This window comes from Trachymyrmex septentrionalis, unplaced genomic scaffold (genome assembly GCF_001594115.1).
Source record: "Trachymyrmex septentrionalis isolate Tsep2-gDNA-1 unplaced genomic scaffold, Tsep1.0 C3549112, whole genome shotgun sequence".
Taxonomy (NCBI): Eukaryota; Metazoa; Arthropoda; class Insecta; order Hymenoptera; family Formicidae; genus Trachymyrmex; species Trachymyrmex septentrionalis.
This window is the reverse complement of record NW_017303891.1, coordinates 1-1,066: the sequence shown is the minus strand read 5'-3', so window position 1 is coordinate 1,066 and position 1,066 is coordinate 1. Positions and strand designations below refer to the sequence as shown.

Here is a 1,066-nt window from a genome sequence, read left to right as displayed (position 1 = left end):
TCTGTGCTCCTCACTTAACGCTCACAATGCTCGTGGAATCATTTCCTTCTTGTCGTTTCAAATGTTAAACAAAGACAAACGATAATCGCGAGCGTGTGAGCATTATGGTATATTCATACAAACTTGCATATCTGCACAAACGTATGCATAAAGAAAATCGTCTAATCGTATTTTACGTTTGTGTTTTTTATAACAAAAATGTAATTGGATAATTTTCTTTTTATGCATATGATTATGCGGCTATGCAAGTTTGTGTGGAATAGCCCTTAGTGGAACGCAACCTTAGTCGCCATATTGATTCTGGTGATGCGAATGTATTGGAGCGCGTTGAGCATGCTGGTGCGAACAAACCTTTAAGCAACGTCTATGGATTCTTCCCCTCTGATACACGGCATTACACAGGGGCACTCGGGTGATATTTCCGAACGCAGCTGAACATGGCACGAATGCGAGATGCGACGAGTGCAGGCCTAAAATATAAACAATACGACATGTAAATTATATTATCGAATATCTCGATGGTTAACGGAGATGTACACATTGCTGCATGGTTTGTACAAGTATTTGATGCAAAAGGACGAGTACTTCATATTAATTTTAGGCCTCGACAATGCGGGAAAAACGGTAAGGCATTTTCGAACATTCCGAGGTTATAATGTTAGAACTGCAATTATCGATTATTTGTAGACTTACCTCGAGGCGGCGAAGACGAAATTCACGAAGAATTACAAGGGTATGAATCCGAGCAAGATTACGACTACTGTAGGCTTGAACATTGGCAAGATCGACATTGCTGGAGTATCTTTTAACTTCTGGGATCTTGGTGGTCAAGAGGAACTTCAATCTCTGTGGGACAAAGTAAATACGAAGGCATAAGCCTCTTTTGGTTTCAAAAAGTAGGCTTTTTTCATGATTTTTTTCTGGAACATATATATAAGCTACAATGATTGAATTTTTTATTAATGAAAGTACATATATTTTACTATTAATTATATTTTTTAATATTATGTTTCACTAAAAAATATTTTCTTAGGCTTTACATAGCATACAATATTTCACATTACCA

The 1,066-nt window shown here is 37.0% G+C and overlaps 1 protein-coding gene across 1 annotated transcript; it reads left to right on the top strand.

The window, feature by feature from the left end:
* The first annotated feature begins 404 nt into the window (after window positions 1–404).
* On the top strand, window positions 405–887 carry LOC108745306 (ADP-ribosylation factor-related protein 1-like). Its single transcript, XM_018484904.1, has 2 exons — window positions 405–624; window positions 688–887. The coding sequence occupies exons 1-2, from the start codon at window positions 532–534 to the stop codon at window positions 874–876; spliced, it is 282 nt and encodes a 93-aa protein (XP_018340406.1). The 5' UTR covers window positions 405–531; the 3' UTR covers window positions 877–887.
* The last annotated feature ends 179 nt before the right edge of the window (window positions 888–1,066 follow it).